A 23,484-nucleotide genomic window follows, 5' to 3' on the forward strand; every position below is an offset into this window, starting at 1 on the left:
ACGCAGGAGTGGCTTCGAGACAAGTTTCTGAATGTCCTCGAATGGCCCAGCCAGAACCCAATCGAACATCTCTGGAGAGACCTGAAAATAGCTGTGCAGCGACGCTCCCTATCCAACCTGACAAAGATTGAGAGGATCTGCAGAGAAGAATGCTAGGAACTCCCCAAATACAGGTGTGCCAAGCTTGTAGCATCATACCCAAGAAGACTCGAGGCTGTAATCACTGCCAAAGGTGCTCCAACAAAGTACTGAGTAAAGGGTCTAAATACTTATGTAAACATTTGCTAAAATGTTTTTAAAAAGTTTTTTTGCTTTGTCATTATCAGGTATTGTGTGTAGATACAATTTAATACATTTTAGAAAAAAGCTGTAACGTAGCAAAATGTGGAAAAAGTCAAGGTGTCTGAATACTCTCAGAATGGACTGTATACATGCAAATACAACAAAATGAAATTGTATTTGTCACATGTGCCGAATACAACAGGTGTAGACCTTGCTTTGAAATGCTTACTTACAAGTCCTTAACCAACAATACAGTTTTAAGAAAAATAATGTCCTAAATAAACTAAAGTAAAAAAATGAAAGAGAAACAATAAAATAACAATAACAAAGCTATTTACAGGGTGCTGAGTCAATGTTTATTTATTTTTTTGCTTTATTTAACTAGGCAAGTCAGTTAAGAAAAAAATATTATTTTCAAAGACAGCCTGGGAACAGTGGGTTAACTGCCTTGTTCAGTGGCGGTAGTTAGTCGTGGTAATTGAGGTAATATGTACATGTAGGTAGAGGTAAAGTGATTATGCATAGATAATAAACAGCGAGTAGCAGCAGCATAAAAAAAGGGGGTGGGTAGCAGAAAGAACAGTGGTAGCAGAAAGAACAGTCTATGACTAGGGTGGCTGGACTCTGACAATTTTTAGGGCCTTCCTCTGACACCGCCTGGTATAGAGGTCCTGGATGGCAGGAAGCTTGGCCCCAGTGATGTACTGGGCCGTACGCACTTGCCATACCAGGCAGTAATGCAACCGGTCAGGATGCTCTCAATTGTGCAGCTGCAGAAATTTTTGAGGATCTAAGGACCCATGCCAAATCTTTTCAGTCTCCTGAGGGGGAATAGTAATTGTCGTGCCCTCTTCACGACTGTCTTGGTGTGTTTGGACCATGATATTTTGTTGGTGATGTGGACACCAAGGAACTTGAAGCTCCACTGCAGCCCTGTCGATGAGAATGGAGGCATGCTCGGCCCTCCTTTTCTTGTAGTCCACGATCATCTCCTTTATCATGATCACGTTGAGGGAGAGGTTGTTGTCCTGAGTTGGAATAATACATTATGGCCTTTCTCTTGCATTTCAAAGATGATGGAAGAAAAAAAAAGAAAAAAAGCATGTTTTTTATTTTTATTATCTTTTACCAGATCTACTGTGTTATATTCTCCTACATTAGTTTCACATTTCCACAAACTTCAAAGTGTTTCCTTTCAAATGGTATCAAGAATATGCATATTCGGGCTCCCGAGTAGTGCTGTGGTCTAAGGCACTGCATCACACTGCTAGCTGTGCCACTAGAGATTCTGGGTTCGAGTCCAGGCTCTGTTGCAGCCGGCATCCACCGGGAGACCCATGGGGCGACGCACAATTGGCCCAGCATCGTCTGGGTTAGGTGAGGGTTTGGTCGGCAGGGATGTCCTTGTCCCATTGCACACTAGCGACTCCTGTGGTGGGCCGGGCGCAGTGCACGCTGACACGGTCGCCAGGTGTACAGTGTTTCCTCTGACACATTGGTGTGGCTGGCTTCTTGGTTAAGTGTGCATTGTGTCAAGAAGCAGTGTGGCTTGGTTGGAGGACGCACAGCTCTCGACCTTCGCCTCTCCCAAGTCTGTACGGGAGTTGCAGTGATGAGACAAGACTGTAACTACCAATTGGATACCACGAAATTGGGGAGAAAAAGTGGGTAAAAAAAAGCATATGCGTATCCTTGCTTCAGTTAGATTTGAGTATATCATTTTAGGCGAAAATTGAAAAAAAGGGGCGGATCCTTAGGAGGTTTTAAAGGTATTACTCACATCGGCTATGGAGAGCAAAATCACACAGTTGTCCGGAACAGCTGGTGCTCTCATGCATGCTTCAGGGTTGCTTGCCTCGAAGCGAGCATAGAAGTAATTTAGCTCGTCTGGTAGGCTCGTATTACTGGCAGCTCATGGCTGGGCTTTCCTTTGTAGTCCGTAATAGTTTGCAAGCACTGCCACATCCAACGTCATCAGAGCCGGTGTAGTAGGATTCAATCTTAGTCCTGTATTGACGCTTTGCCTGTTTGATGGTTCATCAGAAGGCATAATCGTCCGGGTTAGAGTCCCACTCTCTGAACGCGTCAGCTCTACCCTTTAGCTCAGTGCGGATGTTGCCTATAATCCATGGCTTCTGGTTGGGGTATGTACATACGGTCACTGTGGGGACAACGTCATCGATGCACTTATTGATGAAGCCGGTGACTGATGCGGTATAGTCCTCAATGCCATCGGATGAATCCTGGAATATATTCCAGGTCTGTGCTAGAAACAGTCCTGTAGTTTAGCATCTGCGGAATATGACCACTTCTGTATTGAGCGAGTCACTGGTACTTCCTGCTTTAGTTTTTGCTTGTACTCGGTGAAACAGTATACATTACAGTTTTTAATGTCCTGTTGGTAGGATAGTCTTGAACGGAGCTCATCCAGTTTATTCTCCAATGATTGCACATTGGCCAATAGAACGGATGGTACCCACTCACCGACGAATTCTCACAAGGCACCTGGACCTGTGTCCCCTGTATCGGCGTCTCTTCTTCATGTGAATGACAGGGATTTGGGCCGGTATCAGCATTAAATCCTTCACATCTGACTCATTTAATAAAAAATCTTTGTCCAGTTCGAGGTGAGTAATCGCTGTTCTGATATTCAGAAGCTCTTTTCGTTATGAACATTATGAACAAAATAAGTTACAAACAACGTGAAAAAAAAATAGCACAATTGGTTAGGAGCCCGTAAAACGGCAGCCATCTCCTCCGGCACCATCTCAAGTCTTTTGGTCTTATCAAGCCATTCTCCATTTCTATTGAGACCAGGGAGTCCAGCACTATGGAAAATGCTTAATTCTCAGACGTTTAGCCTATTTCTTCCTGATGTTGACCAACAGTCCTGTGGTCACAAAGGTCATGACATTTAATAAGTATGTATGAGAGTTGATCAAACGTCGCCGACTGCCCCAGTCTATAACAAAGTTCATTGAGGTCTCTCCTCATACTGGAGTAAAGGCTTCTACACATCTATCCAAGTACTGCCAACTCAACCGTCCATCAAACCCTGCAAACGTGAAATCTCCATAAAGTACAGCTTGTCACAGACACAGAGAACAGTTTATGTTTACTTTTAGTCGTGATGGGGGAAAATAAATCGATACAGTTGCATATCGGGATATTACTTGAGGATATATCATATCGTCTTGTTTTGACAATATCGTAATATTATTTTTGTGCTAGTTGGCTGTACCTGCACCATAACTTCAGTATTTTTCCCTACATAGCTTGTTCTCCATCTTCTTATTATATTTTTGTAATTATTAAAACAACAACAATACAAAGACAATACGAATGACTGCTCCAATCAGTGGGTGCGCCAGGCCCACCTGCCCGAGATGCTGGTGCCCGCTCCTGGCCCAAAGGGATTTTCCAAGGGTGGGAAGGACAAAGCCCCGCACGACGCCCAGGTGGGCATGGAAGCGAGCGCACCCATAACCACCAGATCCAGAACACACACATACAGCTCAGTGGAAAACAAATAACTAAACGCGAAACATACAATGATCACATCCCCACCATCACCCCTGATTGGAGGACCTCAAACATTTATACTGTGCAAGTACATTGTATTCGGAAAGTATTCAGACCCCTTGACTTTTTTCACATTTTGTTTCGTTACAGGCTTATTCTAAAATTGATTATATACATTTTTTCCTCATCAGTCAGCACACAATACCCCATCATGACAAATTTAAAATAGGTTTTTTGACATTTTAGCAAATGTATTAAAACATTTAAAACAAATAAATTATTTACATAAGTATACAGACCCTTTGCTATGAGACTCAAAATTGAGCTCAGCTGCATCCTGTTTCCATTGATCATCCTTAAGATGTTTCTACAATTTGGGTGGAGTCCACCTATGGTAAATTCAATTGATTGGAAATGATTTGGAAAGGCACACATATCTATATAATGTTCCACAGTTGACAGTGCATGTCAGAGCAAAAACCAAGAGGTCGAAGGTTTTGTCCGTAGATGTCACGTTCTGACCAGTAAAGGGGTCATTTGTTATTGTAGTTTGGTCAGGACGTGGAAGGGGGGTATTTGTTTTATGTGGTTCGGGGTGTGTGTTTAAGTAGAGGGGTGTTTGGTTTGAGTATTCCGGGGTTTTTGGGTTATGTTCTATGTGTCATATTCTAGGTTCTATTTATGTTGTGTATTTCTTTGTGTTGGCCTGGTATGGCTCTCAATCAGGAACAGCTGTGCATCGTTGTTGCTGATTGAGTCATACTTAGGTAGCCTGTTTTCACCTGTCCCTTTGTGGGAAGTTGTATTCGTGCACTGCCATGTTTAGCCTGCAGAACTGTTAGCTGTCGTTCGTGTTTTCGTTTTGTTGTTTTTGTGTGGAGTTCGTAATAAAATAAATATGAGCATTCACGTACCCGCTGCACTTCCTACGACGGCCATTACCGTAGAGCTCCGAGACATAATTGTTTTGAGGCTATAATCGCGGCCAAAGGTGCTTCAACAAAGTACTGAAGGGTCTCAATACTTACGTAAATGTGATATTTCAGTTTATTATCTTTAATACATTTGCAAAAATTTCTAAAACCTGTTTTTGCTTTGTCATTATGGGGTATTGTGTGTAGACTGATGAAAAGAAAAAACCAAACAATTTAACCCATTTTAGAATGAGGCTGTAACGTAACAAAATGTGAACAAAGTCAAGGGGTCTGAATACTTTCCGAATGCACTGTATTTATTCCAACACTCTTTAATTGGCTCCCAAGTGGCGCTGCGTCTAAGGCACTACATCTCAGTGCAAGAGGCGTCACTACAGACACCCTGGTTTGAATCCAGGCTGTATCACAACCGGCCGTGATTGGGAGTCCCATAGTGCGGTGCACGATTGGCCCAGCGTCATCCGGGTTTGGCCGGTGTAGGCCATCATTGTAAATAAGAATTTGATCTTAACTGACTTGCCTAGTTAAATAAAATAAAAATAAACAATTCCAACCTTCAGACAGCCACAGATCAACCCATCTTTCCTAGTAAATCATCATTCAAATCAAATCACATTTTATTTTATTTATCACATGCGTGGAATAGGTGTAGACCTTACCGTGAAATGCTTACTTACAAGCCCTTAACCAACAATGCAGAAATGTTTTTTAAAGTAAGAAAATATTTGCAGAAAAAATACAAAATATATTTTTTAAAGTAACACAGTAAATAACAATAACGAGGCTATGTACAGGGGGTAGTCGAGGTAATTGAGGTAATATGTAGATATATGTGAGGGTAAAGTGACTATGCATAGATAATAAACAGTGAGTAGCTTTAGCGTAAAAAAAAATATTCTTGCAATACATACCAGTATTCTACCATGGTGTCTCACTAAGGACTTGAACCGAAATTGCCCCAAAAATGTACATTTTAGCCAAGAGCACAAAGATATTTCCTATCGACTCTGTGGTCCTCCAAATCCCCCAACAATACAGTTTGTTCTCCATCTTCTTTTTAAATAAGAAGCCAATTTGTTTTCTGCACTTTCATTTCTCATTTTCTCTTGACTCTCTATTGTCGCTTTGCAGCAGACATGAGCAATATTTTTGGAACATCGAATCACAATGAAATCACAGTATGGAATCCCAATACATCGGCACCTAAGTATCGTGATAATATCATATCGTGAGGTCTCAGGCAATTCCCTCTTAGTCTGAGGTAGTGTCTGTCTGTCTACCATACTGCACTGTGTACTGCTCTTCCCATGTATCTGTGTATCTGTGTCTCTGTCGCTCTCTCTCTCTCTCTCTCTCTCTCTCTCTCTCAGGTTGATGATATGGGAGGTGCTCAGCAGATGGTTCATATCGTATTCAGGTTCTGTCCTGACCATGACTGTACCACAGACTTAGACATAGTTAGTTATTTATATACAAGTCTTTAGCTAGACAGACAGACAGATATATAGACGTGGAAGGGCTCAAGCTGTTGTAGAGGGAGTGAGAGTTTTTGGGCAGTCTCATCCTCCTAACTTAAAAATAAAATAAAAAACTGTAACCTTTATTTAACTAGGCAAGTCAGTTAAGAACAAATTCTTATTTACAATGATGGCCTACCCCGGCCAAACCCTAACCTGGACGACACTGGGTCAATTGTGCGCCGCCCTATGGGACTCCCAATCACAGCCGGTTGTGAAACAGCCTGGAATCGAACCAGGGTCTGTAGTGACGCCTCTTGCACTGAGATGTAGTGCCTTAGACCACTTCGCCAGATGATGCTCTTCAACAAGCTAGATAGCCTCCTATGTTGGTGTAGTGGACAGGGGTCCATTTGTAAAGCCAGACTGAGACTGGGCCTTCCTCCCCCATGTTGTCTGATTGATTCCAGTGAGCCAGCGGTGGTGTGGTGTAAATAGAATTGAACTCACCATAATGTAGTGTCTCTGCATCTCTGTCTTCTCACTGGCCAGCTTCTCACACTCCAGTTTCAGGCTGCAGAGGCAAGACACAAACATGCACACAGACATACAGGCAACCATGCACGCGCACACACACACAACAGAAAACACAGACACACAACCAAACACACACACAGGTGAACAAACAGATCAAGTGCAGGACATACACTATCGCCAACCGTATCGGTCTAGTCTGCAGTCCCACCTGAATCTCTCCTTCTTGTCAAAGCTGAAAAGAGATTATGGATCTAGATCGATCAGACAGAGAGACCGATGGGACTCAGGCTGCAGTGGGAGAACAATGTTAGTTTCAGCACACTGTTCACAGAGCTGTGACCGAGAGAGATATGGCCATGAGTATTCAGCTCATGCTGTGAAGCTGGGCTCCCAGCACAAAGGTCACTGCAGGTCAACTCTACTCAGACTATCTCTCTGATAAAACCCACCATCACTGTGCTATGATATGGAGTATAGACCCATATCACCACACCCTGCCACCCTGGTGTTTGTACTGTCCTGTCAACTCCTATGCAAGACAAAGACATAGAAGTTGGCAAAACAGCACGAACAGATCTGGGACCAGGCTAACACCCTGCCACTGTGTCATTAAGACTAAGACGGATAAGGTTAGAATCTATACCTGCATATGGTCTGACTGTGTATGACTGTGCTATAACAACCATATAGTTCACTGCACCTGTCCTTGGCTTACACATACACATACAGTTCAATTACGGCTGATGTCTAATGTAGCCTGTGTAATATTTCCCAGACTAATAAGTGGAGCAGCAGACGTGCTGCAGTGTTTCCCAGGGGGCTCTCTCAGTCCTTTGGAGAGAGGAGTAGGGACTGTTATCCCCTGAGGCACCTTAATTGGTAGAATTCATATAGGACACAATCCTCAGTCTCCTATCTTCAGACACACAGATACATGGGAAGCACAGACTTTTACTTCAATCGTGTATTGATGTTTATGAGAGACTTGAGTGGCTCTCAAGTTAGGATTGTGGCTATAGAGTCTATGTAGGCCTACATGAGTTAAAATGGATGGTGGGTGTATATCCTATCTGTAATAGAGTCTATGGATGGAGGGTAGTGAGTGACTATATAGCACCTGTGGTATTGAGCCTGGAGGAACTGGAACTCCTCCTTGATGCGGTCCAGGGTCTCCAGGACTGTGAACTTGAAAGACTGGCCAGGCTGAATAGGGACCTGGGGGAGAGAAAAGAAGAAGGGAGAGTAAGGTCACTTCAACACACACCATAAAAATCATTGCCCTTGCTCTCTTTATCTCTCACTCCACCCCCCTCTCTTTCACAAACACTCGCTCTCCTGGCACCCTCTTCTCCTCTCCTCTGTCATCCTCCTCTCTCTCTCTCTCTCTCGCTCTTAATGACTCCGTCTCACTCCTCCTCTCACACAACATTAGCATCCCTCTCTCCTCTTCTCTCCTCTCCTCTGCCAGGATGCTCTTGGATAATGTATTTCTGCCTACAAAGCACTGAGGAAGAGAAAGCGTCAAATGAATAACTTATGGTGAATCACAACCATTAAAACGGCACTGTCTTTCACCTGCTAAAAGCAAAGAATCTCAACAAACACCTCCCAGGAGAACCTTGCTTCCCCCCAGAACCTGTCTGAAGCACTTTGGGTGTTGTTCCACTCGCTGTGTAGTTGGGGAAACACAAACACATCAAGGATGTTGTTGTTTTAGATGCAAAGGAATAAAAACATGGATGCTAGTGGAGTTTCCAGGGGATTTGGAGAAGGGATTTTGGTGATATGAATCTGAGTGACAAGGTCCATTGGGGGTTATTGTGACCTGGTATTTATAGCTGAGGGGTTGGAACTGTCAAGAGGGAGGGACATACTACTGACACACATGCATGCACACGTTCAGTACCAGTCAAAGTTTGGACACACCTACTCATTCAAGGGTTTTTCTTTATTTTTACTATTTAGTACATTGTAGAATAATAGTGAAGACATCAAAACTATGAAACAACACAAATGGAATCATGCAGTAACCAAAAAAGTGTTAAACAAATCAAAATATATTTTAGATTTTAGATTCTCCAAAGTAGCTACCCTTTGCCTTGATGACAGCTTTGCACACTCTTGGCATTCTCTCAACCAGCTTCATGAGGAAGTCACCTGGAATACATTTCAATTAACAGGTGTGCCAAGTCCATATTATGGCAAGAACAGCTCAAATAAGCAAAGAGAACTGACAGTCCATCATTACTTTAAGACATGGTGGTCAGTCAATCCGGGAACATTTCAAGAACTTTGAAAGTTTCTTCATGTGCAGTCGCAAAAACCATCAAGCGCTATGATGAAACTGTCTCTCATGAGGACCGCCACAGGAAAGGAAGACCCAGAGTTACCTCTGCTGCAGAGGATTAGTTCATTAGAGCCTCAGAAATCTGCATTTAATTCCACCTCAGAATTCAAGTAACAGACACATCTCAACATCAACTGTTCAGAAGAGACTGCGTGAATCAGGCCTTCATGGTCGAATTGCTGCAAAGAAACCGATACTAAAGGGCACCAATAAGAAGAAGAGACTTGCTTAGGTAAAGGAACACGAGCAATGGACATTAGACCAGTGGAAATTTGGTCTGATGAGTCCAAATTTGAGATTTTTGGTTCCACCCCTCTGTCTTTGTGAGACACAGAGTATGTGAACGGATGATCTCCGCATGAGGGGTTCCCACCGTGAAGCATGGAGGAGGAGGTGTGATGGTGTGGGGGTGCTTTGCTGGTGACACTGTCTGTGATATATTAAGAATTCAAGGCACACTTAACCAGCATGGCTTCCACAGCATTCTGCAGCGATACGCCATCCCATCTGGTTTGCGCTTAGTGGGACAATCATTTGTTTTTCAACAGGACAATGACCCAACACACCTCCAGGCTGTGTAAGGGCTATTTGACCAAGAAGGAGAGTGATGGAGTGCTGCATCAGATGATCTGGCCTCAACAATCACCCAACCTCAACACAATTGAGATGGTTTGGGATGAGTTGGACCACAGAGTGAAGGAAAAGCAGCCAACAAGTGCTCAGCATATGTGGGAACTCCTTCAAGACTGTTAGAAAAGCATTCCAGGTGAAGCTGGTTGAGAGAATGCCAAGCATGTGCAAAGCTGTCATCAAGGCAAAGGGTGGCTACTTTGAAGATTCTCAAATATAATATATATTTTGATTTGTTTAACACTTTTTTGGTTACTACGTGATTCCATATGTGTTATTTCATAGTTGTGATGTCTTCACTATTATTCTACAACGTAGAAAATAGTAAAAATAAAGAAAACCCCTTGAATGAGTAGGTGTGTCTAAACATTTGACTGGTACTGTGCATATGTGCACACACACACAGCAAGCCCTTGTACTAAATGGGGCTGCACACAACAAGCCTGGGACATTGCCGGACACACACACACACACACAGAACTGAGGTTAGGCAGACGATGAGTGCCACTGCTCAGTGTTATTTAACCACATGCTCCAGGTCAGTGGCATAGGCTGCTTACCTCACACTCCCGACCTCACTTTAGTCTGCACCACTTTGTCAATCTCTCTCTCCCTCCTCTCATTCTCTCACTCCATCTCTCTTTCTCACCACACCCACCCCTGAGAGCCAATACCAGACCTCTCCCCTTTGCCTTCCTCAGCTCCACCTCTTTCCTCCCCCTTTCTTTCCTCTCTTCCCACACCATAGGATGAGCATCCCGGCCGTGCAGAGGCTAGCTAGGCTAGGTGGCTAAAAGATTGGCGGTTTCAGTAGGAGCTTAATTAGTCTAGACAAGGAAAATTCAATTAAATTTCAATTAGGCTAACGGTGGAGGTCAGACACTCTGTGGGCTTTTCAGTAATTAAGCTGCGGGCTGAGCAGCTAGCCTAGTGCTGTGGCTGGGTGTCGGCTGGCTGGACAGACAGGCTTAACTCAGTACACAACCCCTAAGGGGGAGGGGGAAGAGGCGGCTGCCGACCAATCCCCACTGACCTTGATTCACATCAGACTGGTCTGACACACACACGTAGGGGCGGGGCGGGAGATAGAGAAGAGATGGCATATCTCCCTACAGCACTCTAACAAACCGTCTGACTAGACAGTGGACCACCACAAACTACAGTCCAGACTGACCTCTGTCCATTTTACATAAGCCCTCACTTACAATAACACATTCCTCAAAGTGAGTCAGGTTTTCTGTATGGGTCAGATTGTGGTTGTGGTTGACTCAGACAGAGAGAGACATGACTATAGACCCAGCATGGTCTGGTCTCAGAGCTCAGGGCCCTCCGTGACCGGTCCTGGTTGAGCTGTGAGTTTGGGGTTTGGCCTGGCATATGACAGATGGCAGCTCAGACAGAGGGGGGGCTGGGAGGGACTGTGATGGACACAGCCAGGGGAATACTACACTCCTAAAAGGGTTTTTCAGCTGTTCCCAATAGCAGAACCCTTTGAAGAACCCTTTTGGTTCCAGGTAGAACCCTTTCCACAGAGTAGAACCCCTTCTCCTATGGGGAACGCCAAATAACCTGTTTTCTAAGAGTGTGTGTGTGGGGGGGGGGGGGCTTTCACGGGACTCTCATCTCAGTGTGGCTCTGTTTGGCCCTGGTGGTGTCAGACAGCATGGGGGATCCTGAAACCTCAAACTGATCTGGTTAATCTAGCAGAGGAGGGAAGGGAGGGGGAAAACAGACAGGCCAGCTATGTGGGACAACAGCAGTCAATCACAATTTAGAGGATCCAGAGCAGAGCTGGAGCAGGGCGAGCTGAAAATTAAGAAGGATTATCTATGGGTGTGGGGGGGGAGACGAGACTGGGCCAGGAGATCACATAACAGTACAGAGCCAGCAGCCGGGCCACAGCCCTCCTTCCCCCTCATCTGTCTATCAATCACTGGGGGAAACATTCCATTTAGGCTGGTGTTTCTTAGTTGGCAGCCGCAGCATGGGAGGTTGGGAAATGGATGCGGGTCTGGGACTGATCAGGACTGCAGAGCTTCTCTCTGCTCTATGGCACACTTTCTGTTCTGCCGCCCGCTTCCTCTCTCTTTGCCTATCCTTCTCTCCTTCCCTTCCTCTCTATCGCTCTCGCTCTCGCTTTCCATCTCTATGTCTTTCTCTCTCCGTCTCAGGAGAGAGACGTTCTGAGGGGCATGAAATAATCATGAGCTGGTGAAATATTTAGGGTAAAGGCACATGAATAGATGAAGAGTACCAAGTGTAGGAGGGAAGTGTTAATATGATCCCGGATGTAGGGGATATGTGTGTGCGTGTTCTTGTCAGTGGCGGTTCTAGCTTGTATGGTGGTGGTGTGAAGGTTGGTTTTATATTATTCTTAACGACTTCGCACAAACCAGAAAAAAATGCAACAATATGTCTGTGAAACTATATATTCACAGTATAATGAATGAATTGTGGTTTATTTGGTAGCATTTCATAGTGTGACTGATTTTACTAATTGCCTATGTACTGTACAAAGTTAGAAGTGTGCTATTTGATAGATTCCCCCTCTCCCCCTACCTCGGGCTTCCAGTGGGGAGACCTGAGGTCAACCTACCCCCGTCCCCCTCCCCATCTCGTACTTCTGAGAGGGAGCCCTTCCCAGACAGTAGCCTGCCTAGCTCACAAACTGGAATCAGGGCACCCACTCCAACAAGGTTAATTGACCCACAGTCCCACACGCTGACATGATATCATTGACGTGATGTGGAAATGAGCGATAGAAAACCAATCGCGCAAATGTCACCATTCAGAATTTTTTGGTGCAGGCGCCCCGTGCCGCCAATGTCGCCTATACCTAAATCTGCCACTTGTTCTCGTTCTCTTTGTCACCTCTGGCCCTGTACCTCATTGCCTATAGCCACCCTCAGAGCAGTAACTCACCTCTCTCTCTCAACTAAAGTTAAATAAACAATCAAAAATCAACAGTAAACATTATACAAGTTTCAAAGGAATAGACACATTGCAAATGTCATTATGGCTATGTACAGTGTTATAATGATGTGCAAATAGTTAAAGTGCAAAAGGGAAAACAAAAAAAACATAAATATGGGTTGCATTTACAATGGTATTTGTTCTTCACTGGTTGCCCTTTTCTTGTGCTGTGATGGCACACTGTGGTATTTTACCCAATAGATTTGTTTTGGAGTTCTTTGTGGGTCTGTGTAATCTGAGTGAAATATGTGTCTCGAATATGGTCATTCATTTGGCAGGAGGTTAGGAAGTGCAGCTCAGTTTCCACCTAATTTTGTGGGCAGTGTGCACATAGCCTGTTTTCTCTTGAGAGCAAGGTCTGCATATGGTGGCCTTTCTCAATAGCAAGGCCATGCTCACTGAGTCATTACATAGTCAAAGCCTTCCTTCATTTTGGGTCAGTCACAATGGTTGGGTATTCTGCCAATGTGTGCTTTCTGTTTATGGGCAAATAGCATTCTAGTTTGCTCTGTTTTTTTTGTTGTAAATTCTTTCCAATGTGTCAAGTAATTATCTTTTTGTTTTCTCATTATTTGATTGGGTCTAATTGTGTTGCTGTCCTGGGGATCTGTGGGGTCTGTTTGTGAACAGAGCCCCAGGATCAGCTTGCTTAGGGGACTCTTCTCTAGGTTAAGCTGTCTATAGGTGATGGCTTTGTTATAGAAGGTTTTTTTCTTTCGCGCTCTCTCTCTCTCTCTCTCTCTCTCTCTCTCTCTCTCTCTCTCTCTCTCTCTCTCTCTCTCTCTCTCTCTCTCTCTCTCTCTCTCTCTCTCTCTCTCTCTCTCTCTCTCTCTCTCTCTCTCTCTCTCTCTCTCTCTCTCTCTCTCTCTCTCTCTCTCTCTCTCTCTCTCTCTCTCTCTCTCTCTCTCTCTCTCTCTCTCTCTCTCTCTCTCTACTGCAGGAGTTCTAGAGCTCTGATAGCGTCCAATTGGTCTGGGTCTGTCTGACTGATAGCAGGCTCAGGGCTCTCCAGGAGGCAAGGCTTTGTAGGGACTAGGGCTGGCTGGGGTAGGGGGCGGATCACACTCACCAAAGCCCTAAGACAGACACACACCTCTTTCGATTCCCACATTTACAGGCAAGCAGCATCTTAGCTGGAGCGGAGCCCTCATTTAACGCTTGAAGGTGTTGATACCAGGGCACTAGCCAGGCTGCCAGTCAGTCACAATACAAAACCATTTGGAGATGGTGGCTCTCCATTGTGGTGAGAGGCAAAAGCCTCTGCCATCCAATTCTGGATTATAAATGGAGGGATTGGCAGTGAAAAGAGGGTTTGGAGTGGTTCCCAACCATGGTCAGATCTGTTATTTTTTATAAAAACCAACAAGGGCCTTAAATGAGGAGAGAATGAGTGTTGAGATTGCAGAACAGAGAACAGTTAATCTGGATTGATGTGTTCATAATTGATTTAGAACCTGTTTGTTATCTGGTGAGAAAAAAATCAGTATGGATGAAGAAGACAGTAAATATCCACGATGTACAGTACCAGTCAAATGTTTGGACACACCTACTCATTCCAGGGTTTTTCTTTATTTTTACTATTTTCTACATTGTAGAATAATAGTGAAGACATCAAAACATTGAAATAACACATATGGAATCATGTAATAACCAAAAAAGTGTTAAACAAATCAAAATAGATTTTATATTTAAAATTCCTCAAAGGAGCCACCTTTGGCCTAGATGACAGCTTTGCACACTCTTGGCATTCTCTCAACCAGCTTCACCTGGAATGCTTTTCTAACAGTCTTGAAGGAGTTCCCACATATGCTGAGCACTTGTTGGCTGCTTGTCCTTCACTCTGTGGTCCAAACACATTAAGAAGGAAATAAATTCCACAAATTAACTTTTAACAAGGCACACCTGTTAATTGAAATGCATCCCAGGTAACTACCTCATGAAGCTGGTTGAGAGAATGCCAAGAGTGTGCAAAGCTGTCATCAAGGCAAAGGGTGGCTTCTTTGAAGAATCTGGTTACTACATGATTCGATATGTGTTATTTCATAGTTTTGATGTCTTCACTATTATTCTACAATGTAGAAAATATTAAAAAATAAAGAAAAACCTTGGAATGAGTAGCTGTGTCCAAACTTTTGACTGGTACTGTACATGTATTTTATTAAAGTATGGATGTACAAACAGAAAAATAAGCCCCACAATACAGATGTGTCCAGAGGAAAACAGGCAAACTACACAACAGCGAGACAGAGTTAACGCACGCACGCCACCGTGCGCCCTACCCTCATTAAGGGAAAATATGTGATTTGTGCGTTGGTTTGTTTAATTGGCTGTTACCTTTAGAGGCCTAGAAGAGTGAGAAACAGACCCAGAACAGACAGGACCCAGCTATAGTATTAATACGGGCCTAAAGTTCAAGAGACACACAAGGCCAGATTTACTAGGGAGGTGAGAGATTACTAATAGTTAAAATCACTGTTTGTGAAAGCTACTTTCTGCAGACTCTGAATAGTCATGGGGAGTATGAACTGTTCCATTGTCTCTCCACTCCAGTTCTGCCAAAGAACAGAATGCACAGTTGCATACACACGCACACACATGCCTGCACGCATACACACAGTGCCAGGCAGTGCTGCAACATGGCAATGGCACCCAGGTGGAGCAGTAAGTAGGCTCTCTGTCCCTGCCACATACACACACAGACAGATACAGACTCAGACACACACACACACACGCTGCCCCTGCATGCCTGCGGTAAGTTCCCTCCTGTGTGAGTCTGCTCCCATCAGATCAGGATCAGTCTAGGGCCAGATCAACTCTCTCCAGACACCTTCTATCACAACACTGTCTGTGGGGGGCGTTCACAGTCAACACACACACACACACACACACACACACACACACACACACACACACACACACACACACACACACACACACACACACACACACACATTCTCTGTCTAAGCGAGCAGGAGCTGATGTCCTCCACCAAAGCCTGCACCATCAAACAAACAAAATATGTAAACTACAAGGATTCCGTCTGTGTTTAACATCATATAATACCATGTTAAATTTAAGTCCATGCTGTGAATCTCTACAGGTAAAGACAAAGTGGTCACTAGTCAGTGGATGTAAGGGGAGTGAGGTAAGTTGAGCCAAGTTTTTATGAAGAGGTCATCATTTCATCAAGTCTTTGACGGAAGAAACCACATGGGAAAAGTGGTCCCCAAAAAAGGTCCCCAAAAATGTTTTTCATAAAGTCAGATTAATTATTGGGTTATAGCTTTCATGATGCCTGTATCTAAACCAAAGTAGATAGTTTTAAGATTGTTTTGTACATCAATTGGGGTCTCTATAAGCTACAATATGAGGTCCTAAAACTAGCATGAAAGTGCATCCTTGTAGCTGTGTGGGCTAATATAGTCAAAATGTTTGCCTTGGGGTAAATTTAGCCAATGGCCACCATATCCCATACAAATTATGATTACATTTTGACAGTTTTATGCATAATATACATAGTGTTTTTGCAATGTGTCATGCATATGAACTCAAGATAGTGAACTTTTATTGTTACACAGAGCAGACATCATCATGCCTTATGTATACAAACGTTAAAAAAGCGGGGGTCTAGCCCCCCTTGAGGTTCTTGAGAGAGCAGCCAAGGATGTGAGAGAAGGGAAGAAGTCCATTTGAGCAGCAGCAAGGGATAAACAAATTGACTATGACACTGAAGAGGTACATTGACAAAAAAGAAAACAAACATGTATGTATCTGTGCGAAAGAGAGCCTATGACAGAGTAGAAGAGGTACACAAGTTCTTATCTGATGACATGGAGTCTGAGCTTGCTAAACATATCAAGAATCGTGCGAGCCAGTTTCATGGGCTTAGTAGCATCAAATGCAGAGAACTTGCCTATGAATTGGTAAATCGAAACAACATTCCTGTCCCAGTACACTGGTCAAAAAACTGAAGGGTAAGTGATATTGAACTGAGCAATCTGTATCTGAATGTAGACATACGTTTAAGATACACTGAGTGCACAAAATATTAGGAACACCTTCCTAATATTGAGTTTCACCCCCTTTTTGCCCTCAGAACAGCCTCAATTCGTCAGGTCAAATCAAATTTTATTTGTCACATGCTCCGAATACAGGTGTAGACCTTTACCGTGAAATGTTTACTAACAAGCCCTTAACCAACAATGCAGTTCAAGAAAGAGTTAAAAAAATATTTAATAAATAAACGAAAGTAAAAATAGTAAAAGAAAGAGAAAAAGTAACACAATAAAAATAACAAGGCTATATACAGGGGCTTCCGGTACCAAGTCAATGTGTGGGGGTACAGGTTAGTAGAATTATTTTGTACATGTAGGTAGGGGTAAAGTGACTATGCATAGATAATAAACAGCGAGTAGCAGTAGTGTAAAAACAAATGGGGGTGTGTCAATGTAAATAGTCTGGGTGGCCATTTGATTAATTGCTCAGCAGTCTTATGGCTTGGGGGTAGAAGCTGTTAACCTCTACGGGATTGGTGTCCCTAAACCGGGACCTTGTTGCTAACGTGCGCTAATGTGACTAGAATGACGTTGTAAGTAACAGCAAACTTTCCAGGGCTTTCATAGACATGTCTTTAAGAAAGCTTAAATTCTTGTTAATCTAACTGCAGTGTCCAGTTTACAGTAGCTATTACAGTGAAAGAAATACCATGCTATTGTTTGAGGAGAGTGCACAACATCAAAACACTTTTATCAGGGCAACTGGTTTGATATATTCACCTCTGAAGGTCAATAATACACTTACATTCAGTAATCTTGCTCTGATTTCTCACCCTGAGGGTCCCAGAGATAAAATGTAGCATAGTTTTGTTTTATAAAATCCATTTTTATATTCAAATGTAGGAACTGGGTTCTACAGATGGAACCTCTGCTGTCTCTGGCTCCACACCCATCCTGCATGGCCATCTAGATGTGTGAAGGTTGTTAATTATCCATCATGTATGACATTCCTGGATGTGTGTAAACTTAAATTTTTATTACCATAGCATTTTTGTATGTTCTCTATAGTTATGTACTTGAAAATGTATCAATTGACCAATTCAGCACATTTGGGCAAACTCCTGGCAGACTTGTTACAAAATATAGTGTAGTAATGTAATGCTTCACTGGATCAGTCTGAAACTTTGCACACAAACTGCTGCCATCTGTTGGCCAAACTCTGAATTACACCAAGACTTCTATCTGGATATATGGCCTTTCTCTTGCATTTCAAAGATGATGTAACAACAACAACAAATTTAAAACACATGTTTTATCTTTTACCAGGTGTTATATTCTCCTACATTAATTTCACACTTACAAACTTCAAAGTGTTTCCTTTCAAATATGGTATCAAGAATATGCATATCCTTGCTTCAGGTCCTGAGCTACAAGCAGTTAGATTTGTGTATGTCATTTTAGGTGGAAATTGAAAAAAAGGGTTTGATCCTTGGAGCCTTTTGGTCCTAGACTTGGTGCTCCGGTACCACTTGCCGCTCCGGTACCACTTGCCGTGCGATAGCAGAGAGAACAGTCTATGACTTGGGTGACTGGAGTCTTTGACAGTTTTTTGGGCCTTCCTCTTACAGCGCTTAGTATATAGGTCCTGGATGGCAGAAAGCTTGGCCCCAGTGACGTACTGGGCCATACGCACTACCCTCTGTAGCGCTTACAGTAGGATGTCGAGCAGTTGTCATACCAGGCTGCGATGCAAACGGTCAGGATGCTCTCGATGGTGCAGCTGTAGAACCTTTTGAGGATCTGGGGACCCATGCCAAATCTTTTCAGTTTCCTGAGGGGTAAAAGGTGTTGTCATGCCCTCTTCACAACTGTCTTGGTGTGTTTGGACCATGATAGTTTGTTGGTGATGTGCACACCAAGGAACTTGAAACTCTCAACCCGCTCCACCACAGCCCCATCAATGTGAATGGGGGCATGTTCGGCCCTCCCTTTCCTGTAGTTCCATTTGATTTCAATCACTTTTCGAACGCATCCCTTTTGATTTGAACAAAACTTTCCATACATTTTGCCAATGGTAGAAGAGGTCAGAAAGTGACTTTTTGAACTGAATGCCAAAACATTTAGGAGATAGAGGTGCTCAAAGTTGACCCATTTTGCATACACCACCCTACCATGAACATCTTCATCACGGGAAAAGATAAACAGTTGAGCTTGATTTTATTTAAAGCTTACAAACAGGTTTGTCAAACTATTTTCACATTTATTGAAAAGCATTTTTTTAAATAAAAACTGTAATTTTCTAACCTTCATAACGTAAATGATAAACAAAACTCAGATTTTCTTCATCTTCTCAAATGTTTTATCTTAGACCTTATTTTACATAATCTGAGGTGTTTGTGCAACATACTGAATACAGGGTGAGTGTCATTTCAATCATACTGTAAATAATTCATAGAATGGACATATCCCTTCAGAACACTAATTAAGCTGGTACATCATTGAAATGTAATTTTAACTTGTAATTACTACCACAAAGATAGCTGCCGGTCAACCCACTGTCGAATGTCAACTTAAATGGAAATGTCTATTCTATTATCTATATTTCGATGATTTTAATAGGTTACCTGTGGAATATTAACAGTATGATTTCAAACAACTGATATTCCAATTAAAGTCAACATTCTCTAATGTGTGAACTTCCAACCATCTTTGTGCTACCATTTGAAGGTTTACATTTAAATGTTATTCCCATTTTAGTACATTTATCAGCCAAAACATATCTACATTTATATATTTTTTTTTACACATTTTTAAATAATTGACGTTAAAGGTAAAACAATTATGAAGACATAGATGTATCTTGGTCATTTAGCAGGCACTTTTATCCAAATCGACTCACAGTAAGTGCATTCATCTTAAGATACTGTAGCTAGTTGAGACAACCACATATCACAATCGTAGTAAGTACCGTTTTTCCTCAATATAGAAGTTATCAGCAAAGTCAGTGCCAGTAGGAAAAGACAGGGTGCAAGTTTTATTTTTGGGCACCTCTATCCCCTAAATGTTTTGGTATTCAGGTCCAAAAAGTTTGTTTCTGACCACTTCTACCATGGGAAAATATGTATACTGTAGGTTTTGTTCAAATCAAAAGGGGTGATGTCAAAACCATTTTGAAATCAAATGGAACGACCCTAGTCCCTAAAATGACTAAACCTATACTAAAGTTGTCCAGAGTTTTAGTCGACTGATAATAACAAACTAAGAAGGATGAAATTACTAAAATGTGACTAACATGCTGACCACACCACTCGCATTGCAAAATAAATTTACACCTACAGGTTATTCAATCATTGCACCCACACTGCTTGCGGGCGTCAGCGAGTGTCTGCGTGGCCAAGCGCTAAAATATAAATTGGTTCTATTTGTGACGCTCAACGCGCTGCAAGTCTGGCCTCTCCCATCTCCTCATTGGTTTTCAGGAGCCGTGGGTGACTGAAAGATGAACTTAGGTCCACACTCCGGTAGGTTGTAGTAATGCTGTAAAGTTGGTTGCCAACCGCCATATAAAGTCCAAAGAAGAAAAAGAAGCCTTAAGGAAGGAGGAGAGATGACGAGCAACAAATTTGGTTTACCGTTTTATCTGTAGATTAATTGTCGGAGTTGAGGACCTTGTGCATTTCAGGTAAAATAACAACCCAATGTTTATATACCAGGACAAATTAGCTAGCAACAGGAAGCTAGCTAGCTAAATTGCCATAAATGTTCAATGCTTTTTGACCTGTCCCCAAATTAATATAATTGGTTCAGAGTTTGTTTTGATATTTCAACCTGTGTGTCCTGATCGCTTCTGGTGTGGGTGAACAAAATCAACATGCGCACGATGGCGTGCTAAAATGTATTTTAGTCATAAAGACTAACTCTAAAATAGCTGTCAAAATTAACACTGATGTAATGTATCCAGATAGTCATGTCCAGGGAGTCTGATGTTATAATTATCTGTACATTAATGTGTTCATTTGATCAAATCAAAATTGTATTCGTCACATTCTTTGTAACAGTGAAATGCATACTCACGGCTCTCCCCAAAAATGCAGAGAGATAGAAAATAGAGAAATAATAGAAAAGTAAAACATGTAATTAAAGTAAGAATAGATACACAATGAGTAACGATAACTTGGCAATATACAAGGGGTACCAGTATCGAGTCAATGTGCATGGGTACGAGGTAATTGAGGTAGATATGTACATATAACTAGGAATAAAGTGACAGACAGATACTAAACTGTAGCAGTCCAAAAAGTTTGTTTAAAAAGGTTCAATGCAGATAGTCCGGGTAGCTATTTTGTTAACTATTTAACTAAGTACAGTGAGGGAAAAAAGTATTTGATCCCCTGCTGATTTTATACGTTTGCCCACTGACAAAGAAATGTTTAGTCTATAATTTTAAGGATAGGTTTATTTGGACAGTGAGAGACAGAACAACAACAAAAGAATCCAGAAAAATGCATGTCAAAAATGTTATAAATTGATTTGCATTTTAATGAGGGAAATAAGTATTTGACCCCTCTGCAAAACATGACTTAGTACTTGGTGGCAAAACCCTTGTTGGCAATCACAGAGGTCAGACATTTCTTGTAGTTGGCCACCAGGTTTGCACACATCTCAGGAGGGATTTTGTCCCACTCCTCTTTGCAGATCTTCTCCAAGTCATTAAGGTTTCGAGGCTGACGTTTGGCAACTCTCCCTCCACAGATTTTCTATGGGATTAAGGTCTGGAGACTGGCTAGGCCACTCCAGGACCTTAATGTGCTTCTTCTTGAGTCACTCCTTTGTTGCCTTGGCTGTGTGTTTTGGGCCATTGTCATGCTGGAATACCTATCCACGACCCATTTTCAATGCCCTGGCTGAGGGAAGGAGGTTCTCACCCAAGATTTGACGGTACATGGCCCCGTCCATCTTCCCTTTGATGAGGTGAAGTTGTCCTGTCCCCTTAGCATAAAAACACCCCCAAAGCATAATGTTTCCACCTCCATATTTGACAGTGGGGATGGGGTTCTTGGGGTCATAGGCAGCATTCCTCCTCCTCCAAACACGGCGAGTTGAGTTGATGCCAAAGAGCTCCATTTTGGTCTCATCTGACCACAACACTTTCACCCAGTTGTCCTCTGAATCATTCAGATGTTCATTGGCAAACTTCAGACGGGCATGTATGTGTGCTTTCTTGAGCAGGGGGACCTTGTGGGCGCTGCAGGATTTCAGTCCTTCGCGGCGAAGTGTGTTACCAATTGTTTTCTTGGTGACTATGGTCCCAGCTGCCTTGAGATCATTGACAAGATCCTCCCGTGTAGTTCTGGGCTGATTCCTCACCGTTCTCATGATCATTGTAACTTCACGAGGTGAGATCTTGCATGGAGCCCCAGGCTGAGGGAGATGGACAGTTCTTTTGTGTTTCTTCCATTTGCGAATAATCGCACCAAATGTTGTCACCTTCTCACCAAGCTGCTTGGCGATGGTCTTGTAGCCCATTCCAGCCTTGTGTAGGTCTACAATCTTGTCCCTGACATCCTTGGAGAGCTCTTTGGTCTTGGTCATGGTGGAGAATTTGGAATCTGATTGATTGATTGCTTCTGTGGACAGGTGTCTTTTATACAGGTAACAAGCTGAGATTAGGAGCACTCCCTTTAAGAGTGTGCTCCTAATCTCAGCTCGTTACCGGTATAAAAGACACCTGGGAGCCAGAAATCTTTCTGATTGAGAGGGGGTCCACCTTCCGTAGACACCTGAAACCCCACCTCTTTAAGGAATACCTGGGATAGGATATAGTAATCCTTCTAACCCCCCCCCCCCAAAGAAAAAAATATATAGATGTACTATTGTAAAGTGGTTGTTCCACTGGATATCATAAGGTGAATGCACCAATTTGTAAGTCGCTCTGGATAAGAGCGTCTGCTAAATGACGTAAATGTAAATGGGTCAAATACTTATTTCCCTCATTAAAATGCAAATCAATTTATAACATTTTTGACATGTGTTTTTCTGGATTTTTTTGTTGTTATTCTGTTTCTCACTGTTCAAATAAACCTACCATAACAATTATAGACTGATCGTTTCTTTGTCAGTGGGCAAACGTACAAAATCAGCAGGGGATCAAATACTTTTTTCCCCTCACTGTATTTAGCAGTCTTTATGGCTTGGGGGTAGAACCTGTTCAGGGTCCTGTTGGTTCCAGATTTGGTGCATCAGTACCACTTGCCCTGCAGTAGCAGAGAGAACAGTCTATGACTTGGGTGGCTGGAGTCTGACAATTTTTAGGACCTTCCTCCGACACCACCTGGTATAGAGGTCCTGGATGGCAGTGTGCTCAGTGATGCAGCCAGTCAAGATGCTCTCAATGGTGCAGCTGTATAACTTTGAGGATCTGAGGGCCCATGCCAAATCTTTTCAGTCTCCTGAGGGGGAAGAGGCGTTGTCGTTCCCGCTTCATGACTGTGTTGGTGTGTTTGGACCATGATAGATCGTAGTGATGTAAACACCGAGGAACTTGAAGCTCTAGACACGCTCCCATACAGCCCCGTCAATGTGAATGGGGACATGCTCGGCCCTCCATTTCCTGTAGTCCACGATCAGCTCCATTGTCTTTCTGACGTTGAGGGATAGGTTGTTGTCCTGGCACCACACTGCCAGGTCTCTGACCTCCTCCCTATAGGCTGTCTCATCATCATTGGTGATCAGGCCTACTACCATCGGGTTGTCGACAAACTTAATGTTGAGGATCAGCGTGACGGATGGGTTGTTGCCTACCCTCC

The 23,484-nt window shown here is 42.9% G+C and overlaps 1 protein-coding gene across 2 annotated transcripts in view; it reads right to left on the minus strand.

The window, feature by feature from the left end:
• The window catches only part of LOC106613800 (transducin-like enhancer protein 4), a 77,275-nt gene that overhangs the window by 51,290 nt on the left and 2,501 nt on the right, over positions 1-23,484 (minus strand). For both annotated transcript variants that reach the window (XM_014216421.2, XM_014216420.2), the window contains exons 2-3: positions 7,851-7,948; positions 6,707-6,770 (exon numbers count right to left, since the gene is read on the minus strand). In XM_014216421.2, the coding sequence (XP_014071896.1) occupies positions 6,707-6,770; positions 7,851-7,948 (162 nt within the window). The remainder of the gene's footprint in view (positions 1-6,706; positions 6,771-7,850; positions 7,949-23,484) is intronic.

Source organism: Salmo salar, chromosome ssa10, assembly GCF_905237065.1.
Source record: "Salmo salar chromosome ssa10, Ssal_v3.1, whole genome shotgun sequence".
In the NCBI taxonomy this organism is placed as follows: Eukaryota; Metazoa; Chordata; class Actinopteri; order Salmoniformes; family Salmonidae; genus Salmo; species Salmo salar.